At 35.1% G+C, this 23355-nt stretch overlaps 1 protein-coding gene and 1 long non-coding RNA gene across 5 annotated transcripts in view; one reads left to right on the top strand and one right to left on the bottom strand.

Annotated features, from left to right (window-relative positions):
- Positions 1-17698, bottom strand: part of LOC128582293 (uncharacterized) — a 40179-nt gene extending 22481 nt beyond the window's left edge. Inside the window, exon 1 of the long non-coding RNA XR_008379022.1 lies at positions 17607-17698. This is a non-coding gene — a long non-coding RNA (uncharacterized LOC128582293). The remainder of the gene's footprint in view (positions 1-17606) is intronic.
- CABCOCO1 (ciliary associated calcium binding coiled-coil 1) overlaps positions 1-23355 on the top strand; it is a 124004-nt gene that overhangs the window by 6728 nt on the left and 93921 nt on the right. For 3 of the 4 annotated variants that reach the window (XM_053586042.1, XM_053586043.1, XM_053586045.1), the window contains exons 2-4: positions 2068-2171; positions 16451-16620; positions 20989-21133. In XM_053586042.1, coding sequence (XP_053442017.1) covers positions 2068-2171; positions 16451-16620; positions 20989-21133 — 419 coding nt within the window. The remainder of the gene's footprint in view (positions 1-2067; positions 2172-16450; positions 16621-20988; positions 21134-23355) is intronic. The other variant, XM_053586044.1, reaches the window with a different exon arrangement.

Raw genomic sequence — 23355 nt, 5'->3', positions numbered from 1 at the left:
CTTCACTGCTAATAAACGTGTATATAACCAAGAAACATTTAAACAAATATGTAGCCATATATCATAGACCAAAATACTATCCTATATACAGTCTAAGTGAATGTAATTCAATTTATAAGTATCTGAGTGCCTACTAGGTGCACAGTATTGTATTAGGTAGTAAGATAGTTTTTTTCTTAATTGGCTTATAATCTAAAGACATGACCTAGTTTAGATAAATTTGCTCACCTACAAAAAGAAGGCTAATAATGAAGATTATTTTTATTTCTAAACTAGATTTTTTAAGTAAAAATATATCAACCTAACATTAAATTACAAACACTAAGACAGTTACCATTATCACCAATGAGTGTTAGCTTTGAGATTTTTCTACTCTTGAAAAAGAATAAGAATTTAGTATGTGGTCTGTTAAACTGTAACAAAGCATCTCCTCCTGGCTCTTATATATTGGGACTCATGCACATGGAAGACTCAACTGTTGAACTGAAAACATTTACACTTTTCCTCCTCCCCCAACGCCCGGAATCGCACAATCTTTGATTTTCGTGTAGCTGCTGCTGTCTTACCTCTATTACTTAGGCTCCTTTTCCATCTTCCATTCACAGGTCTTCTCCTTATGCTCTGGCTTGAAGTTGACTCCTAAACCAATATCTTTAAACTTGACCTTTCTGACTCCAGCAGTTCTAATTAACCTCTAAACATGTCTTCTTTGCTATAAGTATTCCATCTTAAACTCAACCGCTGAAATTAAACTCATCATCTTGCTTTTTTAAAAAGTGGCACCATCTAACAACACTACTACTTCTTTTGACATAACAAGGGTGCCATATACAGTTGTGCAGGCTGTGCTTGGCTGAGGGGTGAGTAGGAGATAGCACTGTACCCTGTTAACTTGCAGTGCACTTGGGCATAGGGCTGTTTCAGCCTCAGGAAAGGATTTTGAGCACTTCCAAAGAGGATGTCTTTGTCCTATTCACACAAAGGTGGCATATGTGTTGTTGGAGGCCCCAAGTATTACCACCATTTTCTCCAAATTGCAGAAACTCAGAATGTCCATTTTTTTCTTCTCTCTTTTAGCATCCTATAAAATGATCGCTTTACCTCTTTTCATCCATACTGCCATGAGGCCAGAGTAGCCCAATGCTTCATCTGTGACCTGTTTCAATGACCTCTTGGTTCATCTCTTCCTCTGTGTTCTTGGTCTGCTCCTGTCTTTCCCTCCCGTTGCTACAGATTAACCTTCCTTAATGTGCAGTTTTATCTTGTCTCACTGCTCAGAACCTTCACACATTTCCTGTTGTCTGGGTTATTAAGACCAGCCTCCTCAACCCATCCTTCCTCAACCAGCCAAGGGCTAAAATATTTATGGTCCCTTGTACAATATCTTGCACCTTGTAAGCACTCGGTAAATATTCACTAAATCATTAAATTTAAGATCTTCCACAGCATGTTCCCAATACTCACTTCCCATTTATGTCCAAATAGTTTCTGCACGTAAGCTAGGCACCACTGGGAACTGCTTGATGTTTACAGATCGATTCCTAACTATCCTGTACTTAGAACCTTGGCATTGCTGATTCATTTACCTGGAGCGTTAACCATGACCAACCCCGCAGTCTATTCCTGGAACTTATCTCTCTAGGCTTACCTTGTGGCCAAGGTAAGAGCCACATTTACTGTGGCTCAATTATCCTGTTCTGTTCTTGTTTTAGAGTCACTCTTGGTTTGTTCCTCATGCTAAATATTAAGCTTCTCAAAAGTAGCAAGTCTTTCTTGTTTGTCTTTCTCTCCTCTTGAGTCCCAAGTTCAATAAATATTAGCTGAATTGAAAATCATGATGCAGTTTTACATGTGCTCAAAAGACCGATGGACTTTGGCTTTTTAGGATAGAGGTACCATTACATAAAAATGAAAAAGAATATTCTTGGACACTGTTGTTTTAAAATTATTTACCTGAAAATAACTAGACTAAAAAAGACCAAATTTTTATACCTTTGGGTTTTGATATATTAAAAATACGATTGAAATAACTTATTCTGCCTTTTTCTTTCTTTCTTTTTTTCCTAGAGAAATATTGAATTCCAGGAGCAGGAAAAGATTCTGTCTCCAGATTTTCTTTCAGTTGCCCAAATCACTGATTTGTTAACACAGAATGCAGATGGAATTCAAGAGTAAGCACTTCAATATAGCAATCAAATATAGAATAGTTCTTTATCTATAAATGATTATGTCATTATATATAAGTTGTGCAGTGAAATGTATCTAGACTCTGAAACACAAAAATTTTCCTATAACTGACTTTTTGTACTGCTTGATAGTTTCCTTTATGGAAGAAATACATTGCAAACCATCCTGTTAATATCAACCAAGAGTAGACGTTTATTGTTAAAAGCAGCCTCTACATGCCATCTTCCTCTTTTCTCTTTCATTCACGAAATTGTTTCGTCATATGTAAAGTTGTGTTTTCTATAATATACTGCTAGGGGTGGTGACTCATGCCTGTAATCATTGCGCCTTGGGAAGCCAAGGTGGGGGGTAGCTTGAGGCCAGGATTTGGAGACCAGCTTCCAAGAACAATAACAGGACCCCATCTCTATTAAAAAAAAAAAAAAAAAAGATGGGTATGGAGGCATGTGCCTATAGTACCAGCTACTCAGGAGGCTGAGGCAGGAGGTTCACTTAAACTCAGGAGTTTGATGTGATAGTGGACCAGTGCACTCTGGCCTGGGTGACAGAGAAAGACACTGGCTAAAAACATAAATAAATAAAACATTGAATACATTTCATTATTTTGGAAATTCTGAGCATGAGTATTTGCCATCTACCCTTGATTTGTTCACTTTATTTTTTATCGAGGTAAAATTATATATATATATATATACACATATACATTACATATATATGTACACATACATATCTGTAATTTACACATATGTAATATAACATTTACCATCTTTACCATTTTTAAGTGTACAGTTCAGTGGTAATAAATACATGTTTTTTCTTCATTCTCCCTTTTCTATCCTCCTTTTCTTAGACTCTAGTAATTTCCAATCTACTCTTTATCTTCATGAGATCACTTTTTTAGCTTCTACATATGACTAAGAACTTATATCTGGTGTTTGTCTGGATTTGGCTTGTTTCAATTAACATAATGACCTCCAATTCTATCTATGTTGCTGCAAATGAAAGGACATCATTCTTTTCATGGCTGAATAATATTCCATTATGTATTTTTACCGCATTTATCTTATCTATTCATCCATTTATGGTTACTTAGGTTTATCATACATCTTGGCTGCTGTGAATATTGCTGCTGTGAACATTGGATGGCAGATACCTCTCTGATATATATTGATTTCCTTTCTTTTGGCTGTGTACCCAGTAGTGGAATTGCTGGATCAAATGGTAATTCTAATTTTAGTATTTTTAGGAACCTCCAGACTCTTCTCTAATTTACATTCCAACCGACAGTGCATGATGGTTTCTCTTGCACCAGGTCCTCATCATCATCTGTTTTTACCTATTGTTTTAATATAAGACATTTTAACTGAGCTAAGATGGTATCTCATTGTGCTTTTGATTGGCATGTCCCTGATGAGTAATGACGTTGAACATTTTTTTAAATACAGTACCTGTTGGCCATTTCTATGTCTTCTTTAGAGAAATGCTGTTCATATCTGGCTTATTTTTTAATCAGAATTTTTTGTGTGTGTGCTGTTGAGTTATTTGACCTCCTTTCTGGTTATTAATCCCTTGTCAGACACAGAGTTTGCAAATATTTTCTCCCATTCTTTGAGCTGTCTCTTTTCTTTGCTTACTTTTTCCTTTGCTGTGCAGAAGCTTTGTATCTTGATATAATCCCAATTGTATATTTTTGCTTTGGTTGGCTGTGTTTTGAGCTTTTACACAAAAATCTTTGCCTAAATTCAGGTCCTTGGGCATTTCTCCCAACATTTTTTTCTAGTAGTTTCATACTTTCAACTCTTATATTTAAGTCTTTAATCAACTTTGATATGATTTTGTGTGTGGTCTAGTTTCATTTTTCTGAAAGTAGTTATCCAGTTTTTCCAACACCATTTACGGAAAAGACTCGCCTTTCCCCTGTGTATGTTCTTGTCATCTTTGTCAAAGATAAATTTGTCATAAATGTGTGGATTTATTTCTGGGTTCTTTATTCTGTTCAGTGGGCTGTGTGTCTGTTTTTATGCCACCAGTGACATATTGTTTGGTTACTGTAGTTTTGCAGTACATTTTGAAGTCATGCAGTGTGATGCCTCCAGCTATATTATTTTTGCTCAGGATTGCTTTGGCTATTTGAACTCTTTGTAGTTCCCTATAAATACCAGAATTTTCTTCTATTCTATTTCTATTCTTTTTCTATTCTAATTCTTTTCTATTCTATTCTATGTTCTATGAAGAACATCATTAATATTTTGATAGAGATTGAATCTGTAAATTGTAAAAGCACAAAATAATGCTTTGTGTGATAATATCATTTTAATAATATTAACTCTTCTAATCCTTGAGCAAAGAATATCTGTCCACTTTTTGTGTCCTATTCTATTACTTCTTTCATCAGAGTTTTATAGTTTTCCATCTATAAATCTTTCATTTCTTTGATTCCTAGGTATTTTAAATTTTTTATGAATATTTTAAATAGGATTGCTTTCTTGATTTCTTTTTCAGATTGGTTGCTGTTGGTGTATACGAATGCTACTGATTTTTGTATGTGGATTTCGTATCCTGCAACTTTACTGAATCCATTTATCAGCTCCAACAGTTTTTTGATGGAGTCTTTAGGTTTTTCTAGGTATACGATCATGTCATTAGTGAACAAGGCTAATGTGAATTCTTCCTTTACAATTCATATGCCTTTAATTTTTCTCTTGCCTAATCGCTCTGAACTTCCAGTATTATCTGAATAATAGTGGTAAAAGCAGTTACCCTTGTCTTGTTTCAGACCTTAGAGGTAAAGCCTTAAATTTTTCCACATTCGGTATAATATTAGCTACAGATTTGCCACAGATGGTTTTCATTATTTTGAGGTATATTCCTTCTATACCCATGTTAACACGGGTATTCATCATAAAATGATGTTGAATTTTATCGTATGCTTTTTAAGCATGTGTTGAATTGATTATATAATTTTTGTTCTAGATTCTGTTAATGTGATATACCATGATTATTGATTTGTGTAGATTGAACCACACTTGCCTCCCCAGGATGAATAATGATGAATGATCTTTTTAATGTGTTCTTGAATTTGGTTTCCTAGAATTTTTTTTTGAAGGTATTTATATCTGTGTTCTTCTATTGTTGGCCTGTAACTTCATTTTGTTGTTGTTGTTGTTGTTGTTGTGTATGTGTCTGTTTTTGCTATCAGGGTAATGCTGGCCTTATAAAATGAGTTTGAATTATTCCCTCATCTTCAATTTTTTTTTTTTTGAAGAGTTTCAGTAGGATTGGTATTAATTCTTCTATAAATGTTTAGTAGAATTATACAATGAATACATCGGTCCTGCACTTGTCTTTGATGCGAGACTTTTTATTACAGCTTCAATCTCATTATTTGTTGATAGGTTAAGGTTTTGTATTTCTTCATGGTTCAGTCATGGTTGATTGTATGTGCTCAGGAATTTATCCGTTTCTTCCAGGTTTTCTGATGTGTTGGAGTACTGTTGTTCTTAACAGTCCTTAATTATTCTTTATATTTCTGAGGTCTCAGTTGTTGTGTCTCCTTGCTTGTGATTTTTATATTTATTTGAGTTTTCTCTCTTACTCCAGCTAAAGGTTTGTGAATTTGTTTATCTTTAAAATTTTTTTTTCTTTTTTTAATTGTATTTTTTAGTCAATTTCTCTTACTTCTACTTTGATCTTTATTACTTATTTCTTTCTACTGATTTTGGGTTTAGTTTGTTCTTGTTTTTATAGTTCCTTCAGGTGCATAGTTAAGTTGTTTATTTAAAGTTCTACTTTATTGATACAGGTTTTTATTGTTCTAAACTTCCCTCTTGATGCTGCTTTTTCTGTATCCCATAGAGTGTGGTATGTTGTATTTCCATTTGCTTTTCCTTTGAAAAATTTTTAAATCTCCTTTCCTTTCCTTTTAAATTTTTTCACTGACACTTTTGGTCATTCATGAGTAGGTTGTCGAATTTCCATATGTTTGTACACTTTCTTGTTATTTATTTCTGGTTTTATTCCATTGTGGTCAGAAAAGATATTTGATATGATTTCTGTTCTTTTGCATTTGTTCACACTTGTTTTGTGGCCTAAAATATGTCTTATTCTGGAGAATTTTCCATGTACTGATGGAAAGAATGTATATTCTGCAACAGTTAAATGAAATAGTCTATAAATGTCAGTTAGACCTGTTAGATTTAGTACGTAGTTCAACTCTGTTAAGTGAAATATTCTATAATGTTGGTTAGACCTATTAGATCTAGTATGTAGTTTAACTCTGCTGTTTCTTTGTTGATTTACTGCCTGGATAATCGGTCAATTGCTATTGGGGTGCTAGAGCTCCCTACTATTATTATATAGAAGTCTCTCTCTCCCTTTAGATCTACTAATGTTTGCTTTATTTACTTGAGAGCTCTAGTATTAGATGTATTGAAATTTATTATTATGATAGGCTCTTGTTGAGTAAATCACTTTAGCTTTACATAGTGACATTCTTTGTCTTTTTTTATAGTCTATGTTACCTGATACAAGTAAAGCTATGCCTGCTCATTTTTTTTTGTTTTCACTTACATGGAATATCTTTTTCCACCCCTTTACTTTCTGTCTGTATGTGTCTGTAGAGGTGACATGTTTCTTGAAGATATATTTGGGTCTTGTTTCTTTATTCAGATACACTGTGCCCTGTTACTGGAAAGATGAGACCTTTTATGTTCATCGTTATTATTGATAAGAACTTACTACTCCCATTTTGTTGCTTGTTTTGTGGTTATTTTGAGAATTCTCTCATTCTTTCTCTTTTCTTACTGTCTTCCTTCATGGTTTGATTATCTCTGGTAGTAAGTTTTAATTTGTTGCTCTTTATTTTCAGTGAATCTAATCTAGTTACCATGAGACATACAAAACATTTTATAGCTATAACAATTATTTTAAAGGGAGCTGACAACTTATCTTAGATCACAAATGCAATAATAAAAACAAACCCACACATTCTATACTGTAACTTCATCCCCTCCATATTTTGACTTTTAGTTGTCTCAAGTTACATATTTTTATATTACCTATCTTTTAACAAGTTGCTATAGCTACTGTTGTTTTTGGTGGATTTGGTTTTGGGGTTTCATATTAGAGTTTTGAAAGGATCGCACACCACAAATATAGTAATAGAGAATTCTGGGTTTGTTCACATAATTTTACCAGTGAGTTTTATACCATAAAAAGTTTTCCTTTTGCACGTTAGTGTTTTTTCTTTCAAATTGAACAACTCCTTTAGCATTTCTTGCAAGGCTTGTTGTAGTCTCGTGGTGATTTCTCTCAGCTTTTGCTTGTCTTTGTCTCTCCTTCATAGTGGAATGAGAATTTTGCTGCATACAATATTCTTGGATGACTTCTTTTTTTCTTCTTTGAGCATTTTTAAAATGTCATTCTACCCCTCGTGACATGTTTGGTTTTCCTTGAGAAGTCTGTTGCGAGATGAATTAGAGCACCATTATTTGTTATTTGTTCCTTTTCTCTTGCTGCTTTTGGGATCCTCTGTTTGATTTTGTCCCTTGAGAGTTTGATATTTTATAACTCGGTATAATTTTTTTTGGGTTGACTCTTCAGTATTCTAAGACTTCTTATACCTGGATATTTATATCCATCTCAAGTTTTGAGTGGTTTTCTGTTGTTATTTCTTTGAATAAGCTACCCCTTGCTCTTGCTCAGATGCCTCCAAGTACCAATAATTTTTAGATTTGGTACTTAGAGGTAATTTTCTGTATCTTGTAGGTGGTCTCAATTTTTTTTTTTTTCATTTTCTTTCTGACTCTGCATTTTCAAATAGTTGATCTTTGGGCTCCCTCATTCTTTTCTCTGCTTAGTTCATTCTGCTACTGAGCACCTCTTGTTCTTCAGTTCAGCAAATGTATTTCTCACTTCCAAAATTTGTTTGCTTGTTTTATTATTTCAGTCTCTGTTAAATTTCTCTGATAAATTTCAGAATTGATTTTCTGTTTTATCTTAGAGATCACTAAGTTTTCTTGAAACTATCAGTGGTTTCTGATAGTTCACAAACCACTATCTTGTTAGAGTCAGTCACTGGATTTTCGCTTTGTACTTTTGAAGATTTCATAGTTCTCTGCTTATTGTTCCTCTATGTCTTTGCATTGAAGGATTAGATATTTATTCCAGTTTTCTTTGTATAACTTGTTTATGTTTTATTGAATATATTTGCTTAGTGAATCTTTACCTTTAGGTCATTGCTTCTTTTTTCACCTCTGTGTAGCATCTTAACCCCAGGTTCACCTCAGCTCTAGCAAATAGAGCGCTGCCCATTCCAAATGAGAGAGATCCCAAGGGAATTGTCCTGACAGTGTGGGACAGTCCATGCCTAGGAGACCTGCAGAATGTATCCCTTCTAGTGTGATGCTGCTTGTCATACCCACTCTGACTTGTCATCTCCTTGGCTGATTTACAGAGCAGAATTCCCAAGGCTGAGCATAGTAGTCCTGATTCCCTACATTGTCTCTGTCTGTCCTGGGGATATTTCACCCTTCAGGCAGTTATGATGCTTTCCATGGGTTAAAACAAGGACAGGTTTCCTGCTCGAGAACACAAGAAGGTAGGGTAGCTGGTTGACCATCTCTATTTCACTTTTTCCAGTAGTGAAACAGTGAGCTACAGGGAGATTTTCCATGCACTTGGTGCTGGGAAGAATGGAAGGGAGGGGCATTATGGATGTGGAAGTATGATTCTCCTGACATCTATTTGGAGTTCTACTTCTCTGTGGCTCCGAGGACTATCTCGTCCTCATATCTGAGCTCTGGGTTGTTGCTGGTATAAATTTCAGTGCTGTATATTTGGTTTTGGTTTTCTGTGGCAGAGAGTCATGCCAGCTTGCCTCTCTACTGTCATTTTGGAACCAGAAGTCCTACCTGTGATTTTTATCAGAAATAAAGCTATATTAGGTACTCTGATTGCATATAAGTTGCTTAAAATGAGAATATAACTTAATGTGCAGGCCATAATTTTCATACATGTATATGCCACTCTTTAGGGCATTTATTTCTACAGTAGATCATTTATTTTGAACTTTTGTTGGATAGAGCCAATGACAATTTCCTAAAAAGTGTTTTTAATAATCACACATTTGAAAGATTATCTCATTTGGAATGGAAGCCTGATTGGCTATAACATGTGGAGAGTGGGGATGATGTCATGTGCTGGGCAGTACAGTCCTGGAATCAGGTCTTTGCAAGCCAGTCCTCAAGACCTGAGCAGGGTGTTATGAACCATAACGGACAAATAGAAAATGACTCTGTCAGTGCTTATCATTGACAAATCTGACAAATATTATGGATAAAGGCAATTTACTACTGAGAAGGAAATATGACAAATGTACTGGCTGGTAGAGAATCTGAAAAGGGAAGGCTTATCAAGAGCTGGCAAATAAAACCGACAGACCTGGGCAGCACCCGTAGCTCAGTGGGTAGGGCGCCAGCCACATACACCAAGGGTTCGAGCCCTGCCTGGGCCTGCTAAAAAACAATAACAATTGCAGCAACAACAACAACAAAAATAGCCCAGCGTTATGGCAGGCGCCTGTAGTCCCAGCTACTTGGGAAGCTGAGGCAAGAGAATCACTTAAGCCCAAGAGTTTGAGTTGCTGTGAGCTGTGATGCCATAGCACTCCACCGAGGGCAACATAGTGAGACTGTGTCTCAAAAAAACCTCCCCTGAAACCTGACTGGCCTTTTTCCAAGACTCTGTCTCAACCCCGTCCCCCCCCCACCAAAAACCTGACAGGTCTTTTTTCACCCTTAATGCTTGCAGCCTCTACTAATTACATCTTTACAAGTATTAGTCAATGAATTTAAAATTTGACAGATTTTCAACAAGTATCTACTGACAGTTTTACCATTTTTATAGAAATTAATGTTCATTGAGAATTCTGATTCTTAGGCTGAGAATTGATAAATAAAACATATCCAGTGTCTTAATATCACTGATGATATCTTTATGCAAAATATTATTTACCATTTCCAGGTAAAACCAAATGTTATTCATTGTAACACAAAACAATAGGTATTTAATGCTAGGGAAATAATACAATGAAAATGATATTTAGTACAGTTTACAAGTAATTTGTATTGAATATTAAGTAAAAGATGTCATATTAAATACAATTAATATTAAATAAGACATGTTATAAACAAATGCTTTTTAGAATTATTTCTTACCAGATTATAAAGTGTGCTATGTATCAGACCTTGTGTGACAAAATTCCTTATCAATTATTGTCTCTGTTTTGTTATTAAATATCTAAATTCTGAAAATATTTTTAATCTTTAGGGGGTGAGGCCTGTGACAAAGTAAATGACACGGAAGTTGATGCAGAGTGTAGCACTGTAAAGGCAGCCAGGTTTAATAGAAGGTTGATCACTTTAGACTAACTTATTAATACAGGAGTCACGTGAAGTAATCTCAAATTTTAGGATATCACCTTTAGATAAATAAGATCAGTATTATGTTAGGAGCCATTTCCTTGTAAAGCAATTTTCTTGAGATTCTTTATATGATTTCTGTAACAGTAATCCTGAAATATTTGCAATCACTCACTTTCAATTTAAAATAGCATTTTTATAAATGGGGGTTATATGCCTTTCAAAATGACAGAAATATAATTTAGGTATCCTGTCAGCAAGTGACAGAAATATGTGAAAATCATAGAGTCTACAAGGCTATACACATATTTAAATAAATTATTAAAAATCAGCGCATTTTCCTACCTCTTAAAATTAAAAATTGCTCTCCATGAAAGCAGCCAACCAAATGAAACATTAAAGTATCATTAAAACATATTTCTGGAATACATTTTAAGCAGATAAATCTCTGGGTACATTTCTCATGATCTCTTAGCTGATATCAATCATAAATATTTTAATGTAACTCTGACTTTATATACAGATTCACCCCAGTTTTTTTGAAAAAGAATAGGAACTAAATTGAAAATAACTATAAAAACACCAAAATAGCATGGAAACATCTTTAATAACCCTTCTGTCTCTGGGCCTCCAAGAACCATTTAGCTCTTGCTTTAAGGCTTATTTCTGCATGTCATTGTATGTAAGAAGTAAAACACACTTCAATTTTAAGAACATGCAAGAATAATGTAATGTTTTTACTGAAATTCTTAGTGAGACAAAATAGATAAGCACATCACCTACCATCACTATAGCAAAACTTGTCAAAATGCAATGAAACGTCTTTCTCTTTCCCTACATCTCTTAACATGGCAGCGGTGGCCATCTCTTCCCTCTCCCCTGCTCCATTTCTCCTGATCCCCAGAGAAAAGGTTTACATATTTCCCAGTAAAATACATGGAGACTTTATATTCAAACTGCAGCAATGCCTTGCTGCAAATGCCTTTCTGCATAATTTTGTTTAGAGTGAAATGACTGAGCAAAGAATGAAAACGATAAATTCTTAGCCCAGTAGTTCAAGTTAAAGGGGAAGATTCATGTAGCACTTAGGAGTTTGGGGGAGAGAAAAGATGAATTGCAGTCAAAGGAATTTCACCAAAATATTCTTACACAAGTAGTTGTCTTTATTCAAATACAATTAAACATTGAAAAATAAATAAAAGCAAAAAATATCAAATATTCAAGTAAAATGTTTAATTAAAGACACATAGTGGGCAGGCGGCAGGGGAAGAGTACATTCAGAAGGTTAGGCAAAAGCTGATGATTAAAGAGGATATTAATGGCCCGTGGCTCAGTGGTTAGGGTGCTAGCCACATGCACCAGGGCTGGTGGGTTTGAACCCAGCCCAAGCTTCTAAACGATGACATTAAAAAAAAAAAAAAAAAGCCAGGCATTGTGGCAGGTTCCTGTAGTCCCAGCTACTTAGAAGGCTGAGGCAAGAGAATAGCTTAAGCCCAAGAGTTTGAGGTTGCTGTGAGCTGTGACGCCAGGGCACTCTACCGAAGACAACATAGTGAGACGCTGTCTCAAAAGAATAAATAAATAAATAAAATAAAGAGGGTATTAGCCACACAATAAGATATTAAAGAACAGATAACAAGATATGTAAATATGCTTTTAAAACTAAGGATAAAGAATGCAACCAAAAGCTGGGTGCGGTGGTTCACACCTATAATTTCAGAAATTTGGGAGGCCAATATGGGAATATCACTTGAGGCCAGGAGTTCAAGACCGGCCTGGGCAACATAGCGAGACCCTATCTCTACAAAAAAAAAAAAAAAAAATATATATATATATATATATATATATAAAACTAACCCGGCATGGTGGCTCACACCATTAGTCCCAGCTACTCGGAAGGCTGAGGCGGGAGAATTGTTTGAGCCTAGGAGTTAAGTCTGCAGTGAGTTATGATCATGCCACTGCACTCCAACCTAGCAAGTTGTTGACAAAGCAAGTTACCTAGAGAAGAAAGTAGTCAAACAGGACTTGGATTTTTTTCTTAGCAACCTTAGGCAGCAGAAATCAGTAGAGTGACAACCAAATTTTCAGCAGTCCAAGAGAATGTGATTCCAGAACAAAATTCTAATTTGGTTGTTTGGTTATAGTTGCAATAAGACACTGTAATATATGGAACAGCTCAGAAAATACAGTATCCTTGTGGTCGTTTAGATAAATTACCTCATAGCACAGCTGAAAGATAAATCAACTCATTGGTGAATTTATAACAACAAAACTGCCTAAGGGAAACGTGCAGCCTGGTAGAAGCATGGGACTCATTTAAAAATAAAATCGAATATGATAGTAGAGTGAATTATTTTAAATCACATCAACAAAAATAGGTGTGCAAGTGAGGGAAAAAAAGTAACATAACTTTCTTTTCTCACCAAAACAAAACTGAGTATCAGGTAACAAAATCCTTTTAAAAACTTGCATCACAAATATAACAGGTTAATATCCAAGTACCCAAAAAGTTCTTAGAAATTCATAAGAGAGAAGCAATCATCAAGGATGTTAGAAAAAAAATCCAATCTAATGAATAAACAGAGAAATTCACTAGGTGGCGATTTTTATCATATTAATTAGATATTAAAATTACGGGCAATCTAGAGTGCATTGTAGTATGGAGAACCGTTTCCTTTTCATGCAGTGTTGATGAAAGACTTATTTGGCACGGCCTTTTTGGAGGGAAGTTTAGCAATATATTCCGGCATGTCAAATACAACCCAACAATTATAATTTTAAGAATTTGTTGCAAAATATGATTGAAGTTTTGGAAAGGTCTTGATTAATTATTTCATTTGACTCTAGGTTCTTAACCAATGGAGGACACTGAACCCCATTTGTGAATATATATTCCTGATATACAGGGTGCCCCAAAGATCACCATTAGGGAATATTGGAAATTTTAGCTAAATGTACTTTTATTTACAGAATATTCGTTACAAGACTTTATGAAATCTTTACAAAATATTCTCTATGTTGGCCATGTCTTTGGTCATTGAGGAATTTTCTGTTTATTTAATATAGGCCAACTTACTGGTCTTTTCTTTATGCTTTGTTTTTTGTGTGTCATGTTTAAGAAACTTTGGCCTACCTAAGTGTCAGAAATATATTTTTCTATTAAGAGTTTGTAATGTTTTCTATTGACTTTTAGTTGTTTAATCTATGTGGATTTTGTTTTATTTATTGTGTTTGGTAAGATAGAATTTTATTTTATTTTCCATATGAATAGCCAGTCTTCCCATACTATTTTTGAAGAGTTCATACTCTTTGCTGGTTTGAAATGCTGCCTCTGTCATACCCAAAGCTCCCATATATATTGGGTCTGCTTCTGGGTTTTCTGCGTGTCCTATTTGCTTTTTTATTTCACTATAATACCACAATTTTTTGTTATTGTAGAAGTTTTCTTACTGAATTTCACTTAAAACTAAACAATGCCATATATCAAACATTGAAAAGTAAATCTTGTCAAATGATAAATGCCTGATTAGTAGAGTAACACCCCACCACCACTGGGGTTTCCATTTATAAACATATCTGCATATACAAGTTTAGTTGTACACTTAACAGAATTATCAAAATGTATACCAACATGCAGCATAAAAAACTTATCATATGTACTTAAAAAATAAAAAAAACACAAATACACACACAACACACACACACATATATATATCATATCACTGGAAATCCAGTGATAGTTTGACTTCAAAGTTGGTTGAGTCAAGGCCTAAATAGTATCATCAAAAAATGAGACTTGACCAGGCACGGTGGCTCACACCTGTAATCCTAGCACTCTGGAAGGTCAAGGCAGGTGAATTGCTGGAGCTCAGGAGTTCAAGACCAGCCTGAGCAAGAGTTTCTACTAAAAATGGAAAAACTAGCTGGATGTAGTGGTGCATGCCTGTGGTCCCATCCCAGCTACTTGGGAGGCTTAGGCAAGAAGATTGCTCAAGCCTAAAGGGAATTTGAGGTTGCCGTGAGCTATGATGACGCTAAGGCACTCTACCCAGGGTGACAGAGTGAGACCCTTGTCTCAAAAAGAGAAAGAAAGAAATGAGACTTAATTTTAGAAATTATTTTTCTTACAGTTACAAGATGGTTGTCAGCAGCAGTCAAAGCTACTTACTCTTTTTTAGTTTTTTTCAACAGAAGAAAAGGAACAAATTCCTCTGTTATGAATTATTTAGAAAACTTAAAGAGAGTGCCCACTATAGAACAATAATTATTATAGAGAAATTCCATTCACTGAATGGGTTTGTAAGGCATATAGGAAAGGCTTAGAATAATTAGAACTCACTTTTGAGTTTTAGGTCTACCCTGAAGAGTTAGTTAAACACGTATCCCCAAACTTGTTTTGCTTAAGCCTGTTGTATTTATTACTTTGATTTTATCATTTATTTTGCTATTATGAATAATAAAGACCTGCTTTTATGAAGATGGCAGCATAAATTTGTCATAGTCATACTTCTCCCCTCTGAAATTATATAAAAGCAACAATAACAATCCCATCTTTGTTAAAAGCAAAATGTTGGAAACCCAAACCACAAAATGTAAAGATGATTGCCACAATTGTTTTAGGTCAACCAAAAGTGCAGGGGAAAGTATAAGGAAGGACTCACATAGTTAGAGAGCATAGAATGAGCCGAAAAATATATTTATTCTTCCAAACGAAGAAAATGTTTAAGTGCCATTTCAAGAACACTTGTTTGCAACAGTAGGGCCAGGGTGGGCAGGCTTGGAGCGAATACTTTCTGTGTCATGATAAATAGACTGGTAATGTGGTGGTACAGAATGTCTATTCATACTTTCTTTTTCCCTAGAGTTAAAAAAAAAGGAAATGCTAGAGTAACTGATGCAAAGTTACTATGTACCCTTACAGAAAATGCCTGCTGGTTTGTAATTGAACTGTGTCTCCACCTCATTCAAAGATAATTAATAAACAAAGAATATGCACACAAAGACATTGCAAGAAAATAAGATCAAAGGAATTAGGAAAAAGAAATAGTAGATAAAACACAGCAAGAAGTTATAATTACATGCAGAAAAAATGTACATGATCAAATATTTTATCATGAATTTAGAAAAACTTACGAAGCAATCAGAACCATTTGAAGACATAAAAACTCAAGGAAGAGATAATAAGAAATAAAAGGGGATAAAGTATATTTGAAAAAGAGAGAGGGAGAGAGTGGAAGAGGAAAGATCTTGCAGAATTTGAGGTGAGATTTATATTTTCCTTTATGTGCAAGGAAAGAAATAACCGCTGAAAACCCACTAAGGGACGTAAAAGGCAGTAATGAGAAATGTATCCAAAATAAAAAGGCAAACATTTTTAAAAATTCAAGATTAAAAAGAAAAATTGTAGCTTTAGGCCAAAATGAATAAAATATACACGATTGGAATTCTTTAACAAAGAAAATAGAACAGAATATTTGAAAATCTAATTCCAGGACATTTTCAGAAATAGAAGAAAATTGTATGAATTGAAGAGAGGCATTGAATTTCAGAGGAAAAAAAATCTAGTAAAGTTACTAGAGAGAAGGAAGAGGGGGGATGAAGAAGGACACTTCGAAAACAAAGAGGGAGAGGAGGAATGGGACTAAAGAGTTTGAGCTCTCACTCTCTTGCTGTTTCTCTTTTGAATGTCGTTTTGGTCTTAGGAATTTCTACATAATTGGATATTTTCAAATTAAGTGCATTATATAAGTTTCTTTCAACAAGAATGTTGGTTTTCAAAATTTAAAGAACTATTCCATATCTAATCTGATTTATGGTCTGGATTTTCCTTTTTGTTACAGAAAAATGGGAAAATTTTTGAATTACAAACGTCTTCAAACCCGCTTAAAGGATGCCATTCTACTAGACTATTATGTATCTGGATTTTTGTGGGCTAGAGGAATGGATTTTTCTATTATTCAATATTCAAAATTCATGACTTTACTAAATATGTTACTTCATAATCTTAAAAGTAAGTACATTATATTCGCTCTTTTTTAAGAGAAGGAAATTTAGTCCTCCATCTAAGGCAGAAGTTCCTTATTTTTTGTACTCTTTCACAGAAAATTATGGGATTCTTTTCTGATTTAGTAAGATATATGTCCTATTATCTCTGAGTTATACGTGTCAAAGTGCGTGTAATACTTACCAAGGCCAAAGTTCTCTTAATAACGAATTTGTCAAAGACATGCTAATTCTACTTGAAAACTGTATCAGTGCCATCCACCCTTTAAATGTTTAGGGATTCTGTGGTGTTCTTGCAATTTTTCTGGTAAATCTAAAACTACACTAAAATTCAATTTATCAGTAGGTATTAGTCTATCCCTAGAATGGAATACCATGCAGCCATGAAAAAGGAAAGGAGGAGGAAGCTTTCTATGTATTGTATGGGAGAGTATATGTTGTTATTGAGTAAAGCAAGGTGCCCTGTTTTATAAAAGAAACAAAATAAGAACTTGTATATTTTTATTTGTATATACACAAAGAAACACTGGAAGAACACAGAAAAGAAAACAATAATCCAAATTACTCATGAGGAAGGATAGTGAGAACTGGGCATGTGGACAACAGGGGGTGGAGGAAGTCTTTTCACAACACAGCAGAACCTCCATAGTTGACCACCTCCCTGCATTGACCACCTCCTTCAGTGGACCTAATTTTCACAGAACCAGACATGCACCACATGTGTGTATCAGTACAGCAGGCCTAGTTCCTTGTGTTGCCCACCTCCATAGGTTGACCAGTTTTTTACAGTCTTGTAAGGTTTACAGAACCTTACAGAGGTTCTACTGTATTTCTTCATATATATATTTTGAAACATGAGTATATCACCCATGCAAAAATTAAATTTTAAAGGAGAATGTATAACATAGACGTTCCTAAGCTTTGCAATCTCTGAGCCACATATCCATAAACCAGAAATAAAATAAAGTAAAAGTTTTCATGGATCTCACATACCAAATCGGAGAAGTTGTTTCCATTTTAAACTTTTTTCCGTAAGTTATAACTGACTTGAGAATATTTTTTCTCGGTGAAGGTTTATGTTGTTGATATCGTTGCAAAAATAAATGTCTATGACTTGAACAGGATCAGTCCAGCTACTCATAAACCAGGAGAGAGTGAAAGTACATCTGTAGAACTTTAACCAGAAAAGAAAGCAAGGGAGCCCATTTTTTCCTTCTGGCGAGAAAAGAAACCCCTCCACCCTCAGACCTTTAAACTTAACAAGGTTACAGTCATCATTAGGAAATAATGAAATTTAAAGTCAGGTGTGCCAAGGAAGGAAGTAAAATTTGTCTTCACGTAAACTAAATGGTAGTGAGCGCTGTGGGCAGAGTCATCACTCCCATTCAGCAGCATCTGAAAGGAAAAAGCCCTGAAGCGCGCACTGTGGGCTGGCTGCAGTGCAGACCGTCTAGCAGGAGGCCTTAATGTCATGCTAACTGCATTTCTGATCTGATTCTCCTCTCAAACTAGTGCCACGCATCTCCCAGGCATTCTGCGGGCAACGCATCATCTAAAATCAAATTGGCTCAACCTCAAAGATCACGGAGCAGACAATCTGTAGATATCTTAACAGTATACATCACAAAGTCTAGTTATTCCAGGACTTGACCAAGGATAAGTTGCAGCGTTGAGGATTAGGCTGGTTCTGTGGCCTTTACGCACATCCACATGCCTCACTTGACTTCCCTGTGTATCACATGAATTTTGGTAACTATAAAATATTTTTAGTTCCAAATGGTTTTCCCTCAAAATAGAAATAATAAATAACAGGTAACATTTATGTAGGATGAACTTGTGCCAGCCACAGTGCCAAATATTTTACAAATATTTGCTGATTTAATTCACACACCGCCTTATGAAAGAAATAAATGTTTCAGAGGGGTTCAATGACTTCTTAGGGGTCAACCGTAGTGAGAGCCCGTTTTCCTCTTAACTACTACATCAAATATGTCTGCCTTTGGGCTGAATTCTAAAAAGCACTCTATACATGTAAGTACTGGTATATGTTATCTTTTCAGGTCACGTAAGTTTCATATATGTTTCTTATTTGATCCTCACAACAGCACTATAATTTTGAAAATAGGTATTATGCTATTTTTATTTTACAGGTTAAGAAAATGAGTCTCAGGTTGCCTAGCTAGTAAATGTCAGCTATGAGCTATCATCCTAAGTTTTCCAATTAATTATAAGTCTAGTCTAAGTTCTTTCATTACCCTAAATTTTCAAGAATAAATTTCATTTCTAATAGCCTTTACTATTTAAGTGGTTTAATCTTTCATATTTTAATCATATCACTAAATGTGATTTTTAAAAGAGCAAATATTTCAGCTAGATAAATGAAATGATAACCTCCCTAATTTTTAAAGCAATTATCTATAAAAAGACATTAGACATAAAAAACACAATTTTGGAGTCAGTTATTTTTCAGCACAAGGAAATAGTCATATAAATGTATTTTTGTGTTTGATAAGTATAATTTCATCTAGAATTATAATTAATCATCTAAGAATTATTTTTTCTCTGCATCTCTAATTAATACCATTTTACTAGTAAAATGATTCAAATGTTTAATTCATTTATGAATTGCTTTTATCCAACATATTTTTCATTTCTGAAGTTACTTCCATTATTTTCAAAAGAAGTTTATTGTGGAAAAAGAAATGTATAATAATAATTGAATTCCACTTACAATGACACAGGAAAACCTAGTTATCCAGCAATAATTCAGTGTATCTGACATACATAAATGATGATCTGAAGAGAGGCTATGAAAAATGGACCAACTGTAATTCATTAAACCTGATTTTAATTGTTACATAGTTTTATGCTTCTTTCTAATTTCTATGAGAAAGAATCTAGACTAAACAAATTACAAATTAATGTGTATGATATCTTCCTAACATTTTAATTTACTTTACTATCATTTTATTAGTAATACTAGTGTTGGGGTTCAGTAATTATGTCCAAATGAGAAAGAGTAGCTCTGTAATGAGTCCAGAAGTGAGTGGCCCAACGATCACATTATATTCTCAAAACTTTCCATCACCACCCGTGCCACCAAATCAACCCTACTACAAAGAAGTAGAAACTTTACTGGTGGTTTTCTAAGAGAGAGAGATTTGGTTAGGGGAGTCCACATAGAGCAGCAAAATGCACCCCTGAACCAACTGACATCTGGGCCCCCAGCTGACATTTGGCTCTCCCAAGCCACCAGGCCAGCCTCATTGTCTCTAGGGCTTTTCAGCACTCCACATCCAGGCTCTTTGCTGTCCACACTCACATCACGTGTCAGCTAACAAAGGACACTATGCCACTCCATTTACCTGACTCCATCTGTCAGGGGAGGGGCAAGGATTGCAGGTGTGGGTTGTAAATAATACTTTGCCTTCTACAAGTAACACAGAACATAATAAAACCAAATAAGAGAAGAGGATGGAAGTTACACACACACACACATATATATATATATTTGTTTTTTTTTTTTTTTTTTGGAGATTTTGGCTCGGGCTGGATTTGAACCTGCCACCTCCAGCATATGGGGCTGGCGCCCTACTCCTTTGAGCCACAGGCGCCACTCCAGAAGTTTATATTTTTATTATTCTGTAGGCACTCTAAAAGTTAAGTGTAAGGTTTCTGACAGTTGTCTACTTCTTTATCCACTGGACACATACCACAGAAGAGAGTTTTGGGTGTGTCTCTTGCTTGTAGCTTTGCAGCTGTAAGAGCATGGACTAGAATCACCAAGTAGCTTTCACTGTGTTTTCATCCGGCTCTCAACAGCACCACTGGCTGTACATTTGAGAAACAGCTTACCTAAGGTAGAAGTCTGTAGCTGTGGAAAAGAATAAAGTATCTTAATGTTTTACATAAACATCCATAGTTCTGGCTTCTAATGAAAATTTTCAGACCCATATTTCCACTTGGTAACAATTGGCTGCAGCCTACTGTTGATTGACCCCACTCGTTTATGTTTCCAGCTCTGAGTGTTCAGCCAACTTTTTTGCAATTTACATTTACACTTTTATTATAAGATCATTTTTAAAAAACTTTTAATTTTAAAGTAATCTTTACATAGATGTTGAATTTTGTATTTTTTTTTGCATCTTAAAATGGAAATATAAACTCTGCAGACGATTGTGTGGCATTACAATAATTTCAATTGTTAGATTTGTCAGTTGCTATTCTTTTATAGAAAACAGTAGATTTTAAACATTTCTACAAATACATAACAAGGTAATTTTGGCACATTCAGGACATCTTGGATTATCTTGTTCCAAAAACATGTATCAAAATAATGCATAAGATTTCCCTGGATTTTTTTTTTTTTTTCCAGCACTACACATGTCCTTAGAAGACAGCATAAAATGGCTCGGAGAAGTTATGGCTGAACTAGGACCAAATCACTCACAAAAATGTGATGACTGGAATATCTTCGATATAAAACAAGCCAATGCTATCATTGATTACTTAAAAATCAGGTATGAATTCTTTCAGTGGTGTTTATTTTTCATTTTGTATACTTTGGAAAATGTCTATTAAATAAAAAGTAATTCAGTTTTTTTTTTTATTTTGTGTTGCCTGTGGGTGAAGAATGGTTTTATTATTATTATTATTATTATTATTATTAAATCATAACTGTATACATTGATATGATCATGGGGCATCATACACTCGCTTCATAAACCATTTGACACATTTTTATCACAGTGGTTAACATAGCCTTTCCGGCGTTATCTCAGTTACTGTGCCAAAACATTTACATTCTACATTTACCAAGTTTCACAAATACCTCTGTAATATGCACCACAGGTGTGATCCCACCGATCCCCCTCCCTCTACCCACCCCTCCCTTTCCCACTTCCCCCTATTGTTAAGTTGTAGCTGGGTTATAGCTTTCATGTGAGAGTCCCAAATTAGTTTCATAGTAGGGCTGTGTACATTGGGTACTTTTTCTTCCATTCTTGGGATACTTTACTAAGAAGAATATGTTCCAGCTCCATCCATGTAAACGTGAAAGAGGTAAAGTCTCCATCTTTCTTTAAGGCTGCATAGTATTCCATGGTATACATATACCACAATTTATTAATCCATTCGTGGATCGATGGGCACTTGGGCTTTTTCCATGACTTAGCTATTATGAATTGGGCTGCAATAAACATTCTGGTACAAATATCTTTGTTATGTTGTGATTTTTGGTCTTCTGGGTATATGCCCAGCAGAGGAATTACAGGATTGAATGGCAGATCTATTTTTAGATCTCTGAGTGTTCTCCATATATCTTTCCAAAAGGAATGTATTAATTTGCATTCCCACCAGCAGTGCAGAAGTGTTCCCTTTTCTCCGCATCCCTGCCAACATCTCTGGTCTTGAGATTTTGTAATATAGGCTAGTCTCGTTGGAGTTAGATGATATCTCAAAGTAGTTTTGATTTGCATTTCTCTGATGATTAAAGATGGTGAGCATTTTTTCTTTTTATTTATTTATTTATTTTTATTGTTGGGGATTCATTGAGGGTACAATAAGCCAGTTACACTGATTACAATTCTTAGGTAAAGTCCCTCTTGCAATCATGTCTTGCCCCCATAAAGTGTGACACACACTAAGGCCCCACCCCCCTCCCTCCATCCCTCTTTCTGCTTCCCCCCCCATAACCTTAATTGTCAAAAATTGTCCTCATATCAAGATTGAGTACATAGGATTCATGCTTCTACATTCTTGTGATGCTTTACTAAGAATAATGTCTTCCACTTCCATCCAGGTTAATATGAAGGATGTAAAGTCTCCATTTTTTTTAATGGCTGAATAGTATTCCATGGTATACATATATGTCTGAAGGCCGTGCGCCTGTCTTCTTCAGAGAAGTTTCTCTTCAACTCCCTTGCCCAGCCTGCGATGGGATCCCTTGTTTTTTTCTTGCTGATGCGTTTGAGTTCTCTGTGGATTCTGGTTATTAAACCTTTGTCAGAGATAGACCCTGCAAATATCTTCTCCCATTCTGAGTGCTGTCTCCTTGCTCTGCTTACTGTGTTCTTAGCTGTGCAGAAGCTTTTTTTTTTTTTTTTTTTTTTTTTTGGCCGGGGCTGGGCTTGAACCCGCCACCTCCGGCATATGGGACCGGCGCCCTACCCGTTGAGCCACAGGCGCCGCCCTGTGCAGAAGCTTTTAGTTTGATCAAGTCCCAGTAGTGTATTTTTGAAGCTGCTTCAATTGCCCGGGGGGTTCTCCTCATGAAATACTCACCCAGACCAATTTCTTCAAGGGTTTTCCCTGCATTCTCCTCTAGTATTTTTATAGTTTCATGTCTTAAGTTTAAATCTTTAATCCAATGAGAGTCTATCTTAGTTAATGGTGAAAGGTGTGGGTCCAATTTCAGTCTTCTGCAGATTGCCAGCCAGTTCACCCAGCACCATTTGTTAAATAGGGAATCTTTTCCCCACTGAATTTTTTAATTGGCTTGTCAAAAATCAAATAGCGGTAAGTAGCTGGATTCATCTCTTGGTTCTCTATTCTGTTCCAGATATCTACTTCTCTGTTTTTGTGCCAATACCATGCTGTTTTGATCACTATCAATTTGTAGTAAAGTCTGAGGTCTGGTAGTGTGATTCCTCCTGTTTCGTTTTTATTTCTGAGTAATGTCTTGGCTATTCGAGGTTTTTTCTGATTCCATATAAAACGAAGTAAAGTTTTTTCAAGATCTTTA

The sequence above is a fragment of the Nycticebus coucang genome, chromosome 3, assembly GCF_027406575.1.
Source record: "Nycticebus coucang isolate mNycCou1 chromosome 3, mNycCou1.pri, whole genome shotgun sequence".
NCBI lineage: Eukaryota > Metazoa > Chordata > Mammalia > Primates > Lorisidae > Nycticebus > Nycticebus coucang.
Note: the sequence above shows the minus strand (reverse complement) of the source record. Positions and strands in the feature narration are given on the sequence as shown.